The sequence below is a fragment of the Elgaria multicarinata genome, chromosome 5, assembly GCF_023053635.1.
Source record: "Elgaria multicarinata webbii isolate HBS135686 ecotype San Diego chromosome 5, rElgMul1.1.pri, whole genome shotgun sequence".
NCBI lineage: Eukaryota > Metazoa > Chordata > Lepidosauria > Squamata > Anguidae > Elgaria > Elgaria multicarinata.
This window is the reverse complement of record NC_086175.1, coordinates 6,399,923-6,413,632: the sequence shown is the minus strand read 5'-3', so window position 1 is coordinate 6,413,632 and position 13,710 is coordinate 6,399,923. Positions and strand designations below refer to the sequence as shown.

The window sequence follows — 13,710 nt, the reverse complement described above, 5'->3', positions numbered from 1 at the left end:
TGGCAAAAGATTTTGTGGACCGGAGTAACAGAAGTTTCCAGGAGAGAGGCAGGCAGGTGAGGAAAGCATCAGGATCTACTCCCATCCCTGCTATCTACTTTCAGCATCCCTATGGGAAGGAGCTTGATGACTTTTTAAGTCTTAATATTGTTGAGGTTTCATCAGTATATTTTCATATTGTTTTTAAGCTAGCTTGAAGAATTACTATCCTGAAAGGTAGAATACAAATTATTGTAATAAATCCCTTAGTTGGTTTTAATATATTGGCTTTTATGCTGAAAAAATGGAAAACTAGACTATTGCATCCTGAAAAGAAAACCCTTTGATTTGAGAGTAAAAATGAAGTTTGGGTTTTTGTCATGTTTTTTGCCTAATACTTATGTAATGTTAGCAGGAAACACAGAAACAGCACATTTAATCATCAGTTACATTGCCAAGCATATTATCTTTACAACAGACAGATAAACTTATTCCTCTTAAAAATCATATCAACAGGTAGGCTACCTGAAATTCAAAATTTGGCTCTCTGGTTCATAAGCCATTGTTGCTTAGATATAGTGATCTGTTGTACTCTGCCTCTGCATAAAACTGTGTTTTTGTAATAAATGTAATCCTTGATCTTTTGTTATCAGGTATTTCCTAAAAGAAAGAGTTTTCTATGTAAAATAAATGGTGCCTATCTTTGAAGCCCCCAAGCAAATGTGTTAATTCTGGGCTAAATCGTATGCATTGTTCTGTAGGGGACTGCACCCTTTTGGCAGGAGCTTAGATGAGATGGCCTTGCAGCCCCCCTCTGTAACCGAATCTACGATATTCTCAAATGTACCAGATGTGAAATCTCCTATATTGCTTGTTAAGATCAAGTGGCTCTCTTTATATTTTCTCTTTTGTTCCACTGTGTTGCAGAATTTCAGTGTCATATTTACATTTCAATCAACTAAATAAAAACTGAAACTTAATTTCTATCTGAAAACCAAGATGTATTCAGTAAAAAGGCAGACCATGCTTTGTGGATAGTTAAAAAGAAAACACGTATCATTCTTGAGAGGAATCAGATGTAATGCATGTTAACCACAAAAACACACTAACATTTTAGCTAGATGTTTGAGAGAGCGAGAGGAGAGAGGAAACATAGATGCAAACAGCTTCAGCATTCATTCTGATTTTAACATGTTTAGTAAGTATATTTTTTAATTAAATTTAGGCACAAAGAACTCATAGATAGATGGATGTTGCAGTTTACATACCATTAGCTCACATTTATTCATTAGCAGCAGTGCTCTGTGGTGTACAGAGCTGGATAAATCATTTTGCGATGTCTTGAAGTTTAATGAGATTTACAGGCTGCATGCTTGTGGCCTTTTGTCTAGTGAGAGAAGAAGTAATTACTTGATAAAATGAAGTGCATCACTGTGAACAATTGACCCTTTGGAGCAATCCAGACTGGTCAGCAACCTAAATCCACATTTTAGTGCCATCATTATAGCTTCAAACTTAAGAGTTTCCAGGGTGCAAACGAAAGTATTATCTTCCTTCAAAACAAGCCGAGTTCCATTTTCTGACTTTATGAAGTATTTAAACTGAATAATGTTGGAAGAGATTGAAAACTCTTCTGGGAAGCCATCCAACCTGCTTTTGGACACCAAAACAATGCGAGATTTTATTTTTGTTATGAAATCAGGAGCATTGCAAAAAATCCGAAGGCCCTGTGAACGGTCGTGGCTGTCCGTTATTTCTAGAAAGGTGGTCTCCCTGGATGCAAGCACCTCTTTCTCCCACCTTGATTTCACGGCATCCGCTAACGCTTTAAGCTGAAAGAATTCTGCCTCTTGTGCTAGAAGTTGGTTTTCCTTAAATCCCTCTGGTAGAAGCAGTTCTCCGTTCCGTAGGAAGTTCAGGACGTGCCTAAATAGCAGACCATCCCTGTCTATGAAATAATGGCCATCTGCGTCGGATGGACATAGGATTTTTCCATTTGCAACTCTTTCCAAAAAGGAGTCTGGATGCTTGGTTAGTGTTTGCTTTTGTGTTACGTACAGATATCCACCAACGTTGAGAGTAACTGGAGACATTTTACAGTTCTTGCCTTGATCGTTGCCTTGCCAGTCAACGCTGCGTTTTTTGTCGTTCTCCATTTCAAGCTTGTTTGTTTTGTGCTCCATTCTTAAGGCTGCTTTCTTGCCTTGCTTTTCTTTTGCTTTGTGTGAAGATTTCTTCTAAAAGCACCTTTATTCAGCGCTAGAACAATGATCGAATGGGAGTGCTCTAAGCATTGCATGAGCTTGTCAGCACGGTTTTGCAGTAGGTGGCGTAGAAGCGATGTATGCAGTGTGGTGTTGGGAGTATGACTGTAAGACACAATTTGCATTTAACTGTATAAGGGCAAGAGGATGGCTGGTGAGAAAGTGGTTTTAGATATTCTCCCCCCCCCCTTTGAAGACATAGGAGTTTAAATTAAGGGGCACTTTTGTTAGTGCAGGAAGAAATTTAACTGTTGCTTGGATTTTAATATTTAAGCTGAAATATAGGTTTAGAAAATTATGAAGTGATTGACAAATATTAGGTCTTTAACTTTTTTAAAAAATATCTTTTTAAAGGATTAACAAACAATGACCCTTCTAAAAAGCTGTAATATTTAAGTTATTTAATCATTTTCAAAGCTTTTCAGCATCATGTTGAGGTTTTTGCACCATGCTCATAGACAGCCGTTTGTATAGTATCAAATTTAAAATCCTGTTTAAAAGCAGTGCTAGGAATCTTCGATATATTGGAACTGCATGATGAAATCTGCTTTTTAACAACATAAGAACAATGCAGTCTGTGTTTTTCTTTGATAGAAAATATATTTTATGGGCAAAAGTCCTCGTAGAAGGAATGACTAATTCTTACAAGTTCTAATTTGTATGGAAATATTTGACAGATTAATTTATTTCCAGTTAAAACAGCACTGCTGTTTCTACGTGAAAGAGAGCGGGTGGGTCTGTAACAAATCTTTGTATATCACATAACATTACAGCTTAGCAACACATCAGTGATGGAGAAAATATGACACAAGATGCAATTGAAAAGGCTGCCTTGTTTCTCCTTGTAACAGCTGTGGCTTTAAGGCTCAGTTTTTTAAAAAATATATTTTAAAATGGGTTCTCCCCTTGCAAATATTTACAGCAAGGTATAAGACAAAAGGAGCTGTGGAAATATGGATGTTTACTTCTGTAGAGAGGATACTGGATTCAGAAGGGCAGTGTCTGCAGCTTGCATTCCACAGCAAGGCAAAGAATTAACACTTTCAGCCTCCTCTACCTTTTGAAAGAGCTGCAGCTACAATGTTTTTTTAACAGATCTCCCAGCATTATGGAATACTTCTGTAATCGAGGATCAAGATAGTGCTTTCATCTTATTTATTGTAATGTAAAGGCACCCTGTTCACACAATTAATGTTCAATTGATGTTGGCTCTACCACCGTACAATGGCAGCGTTAATCTTTTTTCAGTGTTAAAAGAGCATTTATATCTTCCCTCTCAATGTATATGCCAAAATGAAACAGCATTTTTCTCCTATATATGAGAGAGAGCACTTCTTGTACAACTAGGCTGAAAGTAGGAGCTGTTGGGATGGACATAGAGCTGGTCAGGATATGAGAACCTTGCTACCTGAGCAGTGAACATCCTTTCCCTAATTCTTGATTTCTGAATCTGCGAACATTATTTGCACTTTCAAACTCTTCTCTTGAGCCATGCAGGATAATTATATGTGTGTTTTATTTATTTCCCTAGCTTGAGCCAAAAGTGGGAACAACATTTGTTGGAGATTTAATATTTGCATGTGGATCAGCAGATCTGAAAACTCCATATAAAAGCTTATATTTCAGTGTGTGCAACTGATATATCTATATTAGTTTATTTAGTGGATAGAGCTGGTACAGTGTAGAGGTGAACTGTGCAATCCTATTTATTAGTTCAGCTGGCTGGGTAAGGATAATTGCTACCAAATCCTCTTGTGTTAGCAGAACAAAGGGCTATGTCCAGTGTTAGTCCTACTTAGAGTAGACACATTGAACCGAATGGGACTCAAGTTAGACTAACATTAGATACAACCCAAAATCAGATTCACTGGTGTTGAATAATTGCACTTGTGCTAGGGTATTGATGGCAAAATCATTACATTGGTAGGAGACACCTACCTCTGCAAGAGGGAAAGGATGTGATATTTTGAGGACACTTGAAAACAATGTTTTTCATAAACCAAATAGTACGAACATAAAGCATAAGGGCACACGTCAACAACTGATAGTTTGTTTTGTCAGAATGGTTGATTGGACTGATTTCTATTATAGAAATAAAACAGCTTCAAAAAATCTTGAGTAGAGTATAAAGGAAGACTTGTTGCATTCAAAGTATGAATGGTAGAAGAAAAACTTGTCAAAATGTTCAGACTTCACCTTTGTGTGATTCCTAGCACTAATTTGGATCTTCTTTTGTTCAAGAGAAACTGTCTATGGAAGGAATAGTGGTTCAGCGTGCAGAATGCAGGCCAGCAGCCAATGAAAACTATATGAAGCTGAAAAGGTGAGTCTTTATTGCTATATCCATTAAATCTGTTATATGGTAGCGTGATATAATGTACACACCTACTTTCTTCTTCAAGGCTGCAGTAATGTATATACTTGTGTAGGTACTAGGATTTAGAAAGGAGCATCCTATAATGGATTGTCTACCATTTTGCCAAGTATAACCCTTGAGTCTTTCCAAATATCTATTATCTATCTTTCCATCCATCTATTCACACACACACAGACACACACACAAAGAGAGAGAGTGAGAGTAAGAGAGAATGAAAACTATATTCTAAAGACTAGCTTAGGCAGCTCCGTTGTCTTTGTCTTGGCCAATCCACCCACCACAAGAGGATTTTGGATCCTGAGCCAATCCACAGGAGCAGTCTCCCTCAGTGTTAAATAGCATGCTAGCATCCCCAGGTTCTTGTGAAGCATCTGGGTCCATATCGCCATGATGACCACGTCATGACTCCCTCCCTTTCTTGTCTAGCCAGAGAATGTCATGTATTGGCCACCCTGTGGGCCGTGTCATGCTATGGGTCACTTCTTTCAGCTGGCACTCTTCTGCTCCACTTTTGGCATGCACCATTGCACTCTGTCCAACACCGGTTTCCACCTGTCCCCTCTCTCCCTTTGGGGATATCTAGTATGTAAAGTATTGGTGTACATGAATTAAACATTCATATTCTATAGCAAAGAACTCTGCTAACCTTAAATTAAAGTGCTGTGATTTGGGAACAGCAAATGCCAAAGAAGTAACATCTCTCTAGGCCATCCCTTAAACACTTCATTTATGGAATGCCATTTTAAGCTGCTTTATATCTATTGGTCTATCTAGTCCAGAACTGTGTACTCTAACTGGAAGTAACTAGTTGCTCAACCTTGCATTTCTTTGCTTTTGGTCATTAAATTGAAGACATGCCACTGAATATGACCCCACCCCCTGCCGCCCCATTGCAGAGATGTTTGAAAATGTGAGTAGAAATTTAAATTTTGGAAACAAATAAGTTCTTCCTTCAAGATTTCTACATCTTGCAGTGGCAGTCTGCCTACCTAGCCAAAATCTACTTAGAGCTCTGTTTTCTATAACTATGCCATGGCTTCCCATCAATTCTATCTATTTATATCTGGGAGGCCAGGCACCTGCATTTTCCTCCAACCTGCTCCACTTCATTTGTCACCCTAAGTGACCTAGGGATCCTTCAGATAAGTTTCTCAACTAGAGAAATAGCTCATTCCTTTACCATGCTGGAGTACATCCACTGTTTCTGTTCTTCACCATTTAGTTGGGCAGCTGGCCTTTGTGTTCTTCTCCAGTGTGTCAGTTTTTATATGATACAGAGAAATCAATACACTACTACTGTCACTTTTGTTATGTGGCACAATCCATCCTGGTGCAGGTGCCATGTCCACATGTGGAGGGTTTGTTGAAGTACCCGACAAAGGGGAGACATGATAGCACTCTTCAAATACTTGAGAGTTTGTCACACAGAGGAGGGCCAGGATCTCTTCTCGATCCCCCAAGAGTGCGGAATAATGAGCTCAAGTTAAAGGAAGCTGGATTCTGGCTCAACATAAGAAAAAACTTCCTGACTGTTAGAGCATTATGACAATGGAACTAGTTACCTAGGGAGGTGGTGAGGTCTCCCACACTAGAGACGTTCAAGAGGCAGCTGGACAACCATCTGTCAGGGATGCTTTAAGGTGGACTTTTGCATTGAGCAGGGGGTTGGACTCAATGGCCTTATAGGCCCCTACCAACTCTACTATACTATGATTCTATGAAAGCCTTCTCCTCAGTTTGCACATGCAGTAACTTGGATCAAGAAGGCTGCATGAGGATCTGTGAGATGCACACATAATGGCCTGGAGAGTTAGAGGGCAAAAGAGGTCTGGTGTGCATGGACTCTGCACCTAGGAGAGCACCCTGGAATCATGCCCATACTCTGCTTCATCATGGGATCATGCGGTGATGTGGTGGTGACGGCGGTGTCCCTATAATATGCATGGTGTTTTACAGAATACAAAAGGGCACATCCGTGCCCTGAGGAGCTTACAATCTATAATTCGAAAGAGGGGAAAAGATTTTATTTATTTATTTATTTATTTATTACATTTTTATACCGCCCAATAGCTGAAGCTCTCTGGGCGGTTCACAAAAATTAAAACCATAATAAAACAACCAACAGGTTAAAAGCACAAATACAAAATACAGTATAAAAAGCACAACCAGGATAAAAAACCACACAGCAAAATTGATATAAAATTAAAATACAGAGTTAAAACAGTAAAATTTAAATTTAAGTTAAAATTAAGTGTTAAAATACTGAGAGAATAGAAAGGTCTTCAGCTGGTGACGAAAGGAGTACAGTGTAGGCGCCAGGCGGACCTCTCTGGGGAGCTCATTCCACAACTGGGGTGCCACAGCGGAGAAAGCCTTCCTCCTAGTAGCCACCTGCCTCACTTCCTTTGGCAGGGGCTCACGGAGAAGGGCCCCTGTAGATGATCTTAAGGTCCGGGCAGGTACGTATGGGAGGAGGCGTTCCTTCAAATAACCTGGCCCCAAACTGTTTAGGGCTTTAAATGTCAATACCAGCACTTTGAATTGGGCCCGGACCTGGACTGGCAGCCAATGAAGTTGTAAAAGGACTGGCGTAATGTGATCTCGCCGGCCAGTCCCTGTGAGTAAACGGGGTAAAAGATAAAGGCGGGGCAGGAGTAAAGAGGGAAAGGGTGTGTGGTTACTTCAGTCACATTTATTGATCTAATTCTAAAGATGATAATAAAAAAGCAGATTGTGGAAATATAATAAATCTCAGCAGAGGTTAACTGTCATGAGGGTCACCAGATGTTTAAAGGGCAGCAGCGAAAGTGCCAGGCTGCCTCTCCGGGGAGGGTGGCCCTCAGTTGTGGCATCATCACCCTCTCCCCAGTCACCACTGCCTCATCACAGACACCAGGAGCACCCGGAGGAGGGCCTTGTGTTGTGAACTGGCTGCTCCCTCCCCTTCCTCTTTCATTTGCAGCGCAATCATCTGGCAAAATCTTTTGATAAAATATCCCTAATTAATCCCTGAGAAATTCCACAGTGCAAGAATCCAGCATTAAGGTATTGAGTACCAATTCTGCTGTTTTTTTATCTGTGTGTAAGAAATAAGAATGTAGCTCTGTCTTTTGAGTTCTCCCTTAAGACACACACATTAAAAAATCTAAAACATTTTTTTTACTTCCTTTGTGTCATAGATTTTGGGAAAGCGTTCTCAACAGGGGGTATGTGAGAGAAAACACAACAGAACAGACAAGTTGATGTGTGGGGGTGTGGGTCGTAGCTGTGCTTGGGGTACTTTTCCCCAGTAATATTCTTAAGCTATGCAGCAGTTTGAAACACAAGCTGGTTCTGTTATTATTCAGCACTCCTAATTTGTAGTCATATCATCATTCTAGGCGAAGAAAATTGATATCGGGTTTTGTGATGTTCCTGCCCAGGTTCTTACCCTTCTCCAGTTTCTACCTCAGACATTGAGAAGCAAACCCAACTGGAACCCCTGCTTTCACTTGGATCAGTTGTCCCCACTGACACCCAAGCTTCATTCCTTTCCCACTGTCTGGGTTCCAGAGACATCCAATATGCCTTATAGGTTCCTTCAACACACTACAAGAGAACTAACAAGGAAATAGATGTAATAATGGTAGTGTAATAAGTCAATTGACATGTAGGAGCTTGAATTTTTAAAAAAGCAAATAAAGATTTTATAAAAAAATTATGAAGAGAGAGATATTCTTAGAATTAATCCATGCTTGGTCCTGGTCTGCTCTGCCCCTTCTAAAATCCTATATACAAATCCCACTAACTAAATGTTGCTGCTTCAATCCCTAAACCGTACTTATTTGACTATCTCTCAGATCTGCCTTTATATAACTTTAGAATCCTCCCTCTCCCTCTCTCTCTCTCTCTCTCTCTCTCTCTCTCTCTCTCTCTCTCACACACACACACACACACACACACACACACACACACACACACACGCCCCTCCCACCTTTCACTCACTCTGTAGCATTCCGGCTTACACTTAACAACATAAGCATATGTATTCCAATGACCCTGTTCAGATGACACGCTAAGCCATGGTGGTTAAGTATTTTGAGCTAAACATTATGGCTTAGCATGTGGTGTGAACCATGACTTAGTGTGTCGTGTGAACCATTCCAAACTATGGTAACTACATAACCATGATTTAAACATGCTCACTAAACATTTGTTGCAAAAGGGTTAGCAGCCTAACCATGGCTTCGTGTGTTGTCTGAACAGGCCCAGAAACAGGCAGAAACAGTACAGGGGTTTTCTCCATGCTTGAATTTTATACAGTAAATGGTGACCCAGAGGTCTCTCTCAGTATAAGGCAGCTTCGTATAGAATCATAAAGTTTGATGTAACCTTGGTGATCATCTAGTCCAACCTCCTCTGCTCAATGCAGGCTCTGCAATGCCGTATGCAGCTACAGCATCCCTGGCAGATGGACATCCAGCCTCTGCTTAAATATCTCCAGGGCAGGAGGACCCACAAGGCATTCTATTACACTGCCGAAAAGCCCTCATTGTTAAAAATGTTTCTCATAATATTTAGCTGAAATCTACTTCCCTGCAATTTGCAATCCTTGGTTCTAGTCTGTCCCTCTAGAACAACAAGAATTATGTCTGCTCCATCTTTTGTGAGACCACAAAAGATGGTCCTCATCTATTTGAGGACCTCTATCATGTCTCCCCATAATCCTATCTTTTCTAGGCTAAATATATCCAGCTCTTTCAACCATTCCTCCAAGGACTTGGTTTCAAGTTCTCACCATCCTAGTCACTTTCCTTTGTACATGCTCCAATTTGTCAGTGTCCTTCTTAAAATGTAGTTCTCAGCCTGGTTGGTGCATAATAGAGGGGAGGTATTACTACTTATGATCTGGATACTAGGGTTCTGTTAATGCAGACTAGTATTGCATTAGCCTTTTTAGTGACTGCATTGCACTGCTGGCTCATTTTCAGTTTGTGATCAACATGTGAAAACCAGATCTCCCCCTATCTGTACTTATTCCCTTTGGACTGAAGACCTGTTCTGAATGTCTTTCGTTTTTTCTTTTCATTGGAATAGTTGCCTTCAGTATTTCACTTTCAGAAACTCCCATCCCTTTTTAATTCTTTTCTCCTGCAGGAGAAATTCAGTAGTTCAATTCATGGAATCTTACCCAAATTTTCTCTTTGGAAACGACTTTTCTAAAGTCCAGGGTACATGCCTGACTATTCATGGTTTTCACATCCCTTGGTATCATGGATTCCAAGATCACATGTTCACTTTTCACCAAGGGTCTCACCATTTTCACTTCATCAACCAGTTCTTCCCTGTTGGTCAAAATTAAGCTCAGGATAGCAGATCCACTTGTTAATTAAGAACATAAGAAGAACCATGCTGGATCACAGACCAGTACTCTGTTCACACAGTGGCCAACCAGCTGTTAACCAGAAACCCACGAGCAGGGTGCAAGTACAACAGCACCGTCCCACGCATTTTCTCCAGCAACTGGTGTATATAGGCTTACTGCCTCGGATACTGGAATTCCTCCACCTTCTGAAAGACAAAATTGTCAGCAAGGCAAGAATTTATTGGATGTTCCATTGTTTGCAGAGTTAAACTTCCAGCACATGTCCGTATGGCCCAAATTCCCCATTACTACTTTGTCTTGCCTCTTTGAAAGTTTTGTAGTCTGTTTCAGGAAAGCACTTTCTATGTCTTCCAGTTGCCATGCCGTGTGGTCTATAGTATACTACCATGATATCACTTTTGTTTCTTTCTCCTTCTGTCCTTACCCAGATGCTTTCAACAGGCTTCTACTCTCAGATTAATTTGATTTTCATACAGGTGTATACATTCTTTAAATATAACATTAGTCCTCCCCTCCTTTTCTATTGGGTCTATTCCTTTTGAACAAGGAATACTCTTCAATTATTATATTCCACTTATGAGCTCCATTCCACCAATGGAGTGTCAGTTTGATAGGTATCTCAGTGATACCTATCAAATTGTACTTAACTTTCCATATTAAGACTTCAAGTTCATCCTATTTGCTTTCCATACTCTGCATTGGAGGACACACCTCTGTTTACCTGCAAACTACCAGGTAATACCTCCATTGTTTTGCTTCCTGCTTTGTCACATATATTCTTGTCTCTAATATTTGGCTCTATACTTAGCCATGGGTTTTTAGCATCCTCTCCTGCAGGATTTCGTTTAAAACTCTATTGATCAGCGTTGCGATGCTCCTGCTAAATATGTTCTTCGCAGTCTTTGTGAGGTGCACCTCTTCCCTTGCTTTACTAAACTAGGACCCGGAATCATAGAATCATAGAATAGCAGAGTTGGAAGGGGCCTACAAGGCCATCGAGTCCAACCCCCTGCTCAATGCAGGAATCCACCCTAAAGCATCCCTGACAGATGGTTGTCCAGCTGCCTCTTGAAGGCCTCTAGTGTGGGAGAGCCCACAACCTCCCTAGGTAACTGGTTCCATTGTCCTACTGCTCTAACAGTCAGGAAGTTTTTCCTGATGTCCAGCTGGAATCTGGCTTCCTTTAACTTGAGCCCATTATTCCGTGTCCTGCATTCTGGGAGGATCGAGAATTGATCCTGGCCCTCCTCTGTGTGACAACCTTTTAAGTATTTGAAGAGTGCTATCATGTCTCCCCTCAATCTTCTCTTCTCCAGGCTAAACATGCCCAGTTCTTTCAGTCCTTTCAGAATTATGAGGAGTGCTTTGCCCCCCCCCCCCCAGTCTGTGTTCTATTCTGCTGCAGCTGCAGTTCCAGCTCTGCAAGGGATTTTGACAGTTGTGCTTCTTATTTCAACTGCAGCCATTGGAGTCTGTTCCACCAGATGGTGCATGTTGGGACATCAGCAAAAAGGGCACTAGACTGGTCCTTAGAAGCAGCTCTTCGAAGAGTCCCGAGAGACTAGAGATGAAATGCCAGAATAGAGTATTGATGAGTCCTTGGAGTAGTAAGCACATTCCATAGTTGCAAAATTCTGAGCCTGAAGAATTGTTACTTGTTTCTCCAGGAGCTGGGTGCTTGACTGTTTGCTTAGTAAGATGAAGTTAGGACTACTAAAATAGAATTTGGAGGTATTAGTTTACTCATTTGAGGATGATATTTTTGTTAGGTTTTATACTACCAAATGGACCCAGCTTCACATAGGTTGGAATAACTGCTAGTTTTGATAGAGGGTAGCCTTCAAGCAAAGTTTCACAGCTGTCAGAGTTAAACACATTGTGGCCTCCTCGTCTGAGTGAAGCCATAGCCACTGGCGCTCCTAGGCACGGCCCCTGCCATGGTACTTCTCTGCCGGGGTGGGTGGGACAGCGGTATTACTCTGCTCCTTGAACTACTCTCCCTGGCTTCAAACTGTTGACTGCAAAGCTATGCACTGGTTAGAGAAATCTGCCACCTAGTGACTGAAGATGGTGCCACAGGTTTCAAACACAATGGCACACTTAAACTAATTACAATAAATTAATTACAACACCAAATGAGGTACATGTCTCTAGGGTCCCCTTAGTATGCATGCCACATTTCAGGTGTCTAGATTTTAGTCTTGGAGTTATGGGACAGACAGACAAACACCCTCTTTTATTATTATAGATACTGAAGATTTATGTAAAATCATTAGGAGCCTAACTTGGGCGGAGGGTTATCAAACCAGTACTCCTCCTAAGGCAGCTTCTTCCCTGCTGCCTGAAAGAAGTTAGGATTTTTTAGTTAATTTTTCTACTTTGGATAAATCTGTTTCTGCACCCGTTTAAGGGCTGTGTTTGTGCTACGTTCATTCTGGAGCTCCTTTCGTCCTAGGCCATATATTATCTGACCGTAGCAAACAGTAGAGCACTATGCCAGTGTTCTGCATCTTGGCAGTAGGGTCGCACTTGGAGGCATTTTTTCTTACCACAGGCAACCAGTGAGTGCCTGTTTTACCAGCTTGCTTCATAGTCCTCTAATTGGCAGGCTGTGAATTGTATTTCCATATAAGATGTGTTTTAAGTGTCATGTATCTCTAAAACCCCTTGTCTTCTTGGGAGACAATAACGAGGCCTTTTAAGTAATCCACAAAGCTTTATTTAAGCAATAAACGTCTCTTCCCACCTGAAGAGAGTCTAATCTCTTGGAACTTTCTCTTAGGAAAAACTATGCAAACTAAGTGAGACAATGGTCTTTTCAAGGAGAATGGAAAGCTTTTTCCTAAGACGTGACTAGTTCTGAGGTGGCTTCTGACGTGATATGAGCCAGGCCAACTTTCTCTCGGCTTCTTTTTGCTCCGTTCATTTTAGTCGGCGGTGTACTCTGGGATCAGCTAGCCTCTCCACGCTCTCTCCCTTGGAAGAATATTGGCTTCCCACTGACTGTGTATTATTTGCCCTTGATGAGATAAGCTCTGGAGAGAGTTCACCACCAGCTGGAGAAGCATTCATGAGAGCTTTCTCCCCCACTGGTACAGGGTGGCCTGTTTCTGGCGCTGACTCCTCTACATCAGAGTCTGATTCTGATTGATTACCTGAAACACCTTCTTCTAAACTAGGGGGAGCAGAGCTAGACATGACATTAAGAGTGCCATCTATTATACAGAAAAGGAGCTTCTGCCTTTGCCCTATTTGTTCAGACTGTTGAGAACTGTTTTGGGAATGGAGCTTTTAAATCTTAATGTTTTAATATGTTTGAATGTTAGAAAAGTCTTTAATCGGGAATACTGGGCATTGTCTGTTTTCTTATTAGTCTGATAACAGTCTTCTGTATTGAGACATTGGACTAAAACTTGGTTCACATGTTCAGAACACAGTTCTAGGATTTAGATGGAGGAATGGAAGTACAAAATATTATAGCAATATTAGCTTTGAAGACTGAGAGGCAAAGTAGTCATAGCATAGGCATGTAGATCCTTAATTAGACTCTCCTGCAGTATTTTAAACAAAAAGAGTAGCCATAGGGCATACGACCTGTAAATTTTCCCGTATGCAACCAAACCAGCTTGGGGGAATGCAATTTTAAATTGGAGAAATGCAGAAAATGTTAACTTCCTCCCACAGTGCCATGTCCATCTCTGATTCGGAGCCCTAGAGCTGCAGTT

At 40.9% G+C, this 13,710-nt stretch overlaps 3 protein-coding genes across 4 annotated transcripts in view; 1 reads left to right on the top strand and 2 right to left on the bottom strand.

Annotated features, from left to right (window-relative positions):
- Positions 1 to 13,710, bottom strand: part of TPT1 (tumor protein, translationally-controlled 1) — a 225,755-nt gene that overhangs the window by 148,764 nt on the left and 63,281 nt on the right. The window lies entirely within an intron of this gene.
- Positions 1 to 13,710, top strand: part of GTF2F2 (general transcription factor IIF subunit 2) — a 112,373-nt gene that overhangs the window by 50,351 nt on the left and 48,312 nt on the right. For both annotated transcript variants that reach the window (XM_063125959.1, XM_063125958.1), the window contains one exon: positions 4,485 to 4,566. In XM_063125959.1, the coding sequence (XP_062982029.1) occupies positions 4,485 to 4,566 (82 nt within the window). The remainder of the gene's footprint in view (positions 1 to 4,484; positions 4,567 to 13,710) is intronic.
- Positions 1,194 to 2,251, bottom strand: KCTD4 (potassium channel tetramerization domain containing 4). The gene has a single exon (XM_063127417.1). It carries the CDS (start codon positions 2,160 to 2,162, stop codon positions 1,386 to 1,388), a length of 777 nt encoding a protein of 258 aa, XP_062983487.1. The 5' UTR covers positions 2,163 to 2,251; the 3' UTR covers positions 1,194 to 1,385.